Source organism: Piliocolobus tephrosceles, chromosome 10, assembly GCF_002776525.5.
Source record: "Piliocolobus tephrosceles isolate RC106 chromosome 10, ASM277652v3, whole genome shotgun sequence".
NCBI classification, from domain to species: domain Eukaryota; kingdom Metazoa; phylum Chordata; class Mammalia; order Primates; family Cercopithecidae; genus Piliocolobus; species Piliocolobus tephrosceles.
Window position 1 is genome coordinate 6,754,081 of NC_045443.1, and position 1,714 is coordinate 6,755,794.

The 1,714-nt window shown below is 46.3% G+C and overlaps 1 protein-coding gene across 2 annotated transcripts in view; it reads left to right on the top strand.

Annotated features, from left to right (window-relative positions):
- The window catches only part of LTBR (lymphotoxin beta receptor), a 12,968-nt gene that overhangs the window by 6,753 nt on the left and 4,501 nt on the right, over positions 1-1,714 (top strand). For both annotated transcript variants that reach the window (XM_023232454.2, XM_023232455.2), the window contains exons 5-6: positions 299-395; positions 575-672. In XM_023232454.2, the coding sequence (XP_023088222.1) occupies positions 299-395; positions 575-672 (195 nt within the window). The remainder of the gene's footprint in view (positions 1-298; positions 396-574; positions 673-1,714) is intronic.

Consider the following 1,714-nt stretch of genomic DNA (forward strand, 5'->3'; position numbering starts at 1 on the left):
CCAGCTACTCGGGAGGCTGAGGCAGGAGAATGGCGTGAACCCGGGAGGTGGAGCTTGCAGTGAGCCGAGATCGCGCCACTGCAGTCCAGCCTGGACAACAGAGTGAGACTCCGTCTAAAAAAAAAAAAAAAAAAGGTAGGCAGCAAAGCAGAGCTTGGGAAAAGTGAGGCAAGAGCTACAGAATGGGGTGGATGGGCAAGGATGAGGCCATCCCGAGGCTTAAAGGAAACTCACAGCCCGGCAAAGGGCCCCTCCCTTTTGCCAATTCACCCTGGCTGGCCTGCCTTTCTCTTGGCAGATGAAGTTGGGAAGGGTAACAACCACTGCGTCCCCTGCAAGGCAGGACACTTCCAGAATACCTCCTCCCCCAGCGCCCGCTGCCAGCCCCACACCAGGTGAGTGCGGCCCCACCCATGCTCCTTCCACCCTCGGAGAAGCCTCAGCTGCTAACAACCCCCAGCCCCCATCCTTGTCACTGTGGACTTGACTCACCACTTCCAGCCGCCCCGCATGCCCACTGGGACACTGGTGGGCCAGGGCATGGAAAGGTCATCGTCTCTTTTTTCCTCTGCAGGTGTGAGGACCAAGGTCTGGTGGAAGCAGCTCCAGGCACTGCCCAGTCTGACACAACCTGCAGAAATCCATCAGAGTCGCTGCCCCCAGAGATGTCAGGTGAGGGTCCAGGGCTGAGGGAAACAGAGGGGTGCCTTGGAAAATGCCTTAATGCTCCACATCTAAAAAAAATGGGGACAAGATTAACCCTTCCTTCCCAGAATTGGAGCAAGAAGAAAAGTTCCTTACAGAAAAAATTAGAGTATCCCTAGGCTAGTTTACACACACACACACACACATACTTACTTTTAAAATTATACATACTGCAATACTATGTAAAGGAACACATACATCCCTTGTCATTTTAGAGCTGGAATTGTAGAGAGTATGTAAGCTAACCTTCTCATCTTATATATGAAAAACTGATGCTCAAAGAAGTGAAGCGACTTAAAAGTCACACAGCTGGGCAGGAAACTGTGGCCCAGACTCCCAGTCCAGTTTCTCCCCAGGCCTCCCATTCCATATTCCCTTAGGCTACTGAGATGTAATGATAACTACTAGTGTCATCATTTTGGGCATACCAACATCACACAATCCATTGTTTTTTTCACACAATCCATTAACTAGACCAAACACCTCTTTATTAGACTATATATTTTTATTATTAGACGGAAGATTCCCATTTGACTGTTTCTTGACTGTTTCCTGTGGATTGATTGCCTTGCTAGCCTGGTAGATGACTACAAGATGTTTCTAATGACTGTAACTCACTAATTGGCAGAAGGTTCACTGTGTGTGTTGGGCACTCTGTAACCGCTTTACATTTACTAACTCATTTCATCTTCTTAATGATGCTATGAGGTAGATTCTATTATTATCTTCATCATGGACTGAAGGAAGAAACTGAGGCTCAAAGAGGTTAAGTGACGTACTCAAGATCATCCACCCAGGTGGTCATTGGTGTTATTAGAGACTGTACTCAGGTTTTCTTACTCCAGAGCCCATGTCATAATGCATGCACTATAGAAAATTAGAGACTTCAGATAAGCAAAACTAAAACTTACCCACAGAACCACTACCTAGAATATCCACTCGTTACGTTGCGGTATATATTCCTCCCAGACATTTTTCTTTTTTTTTTTTTTTTTTTTTTTTTTTTTTT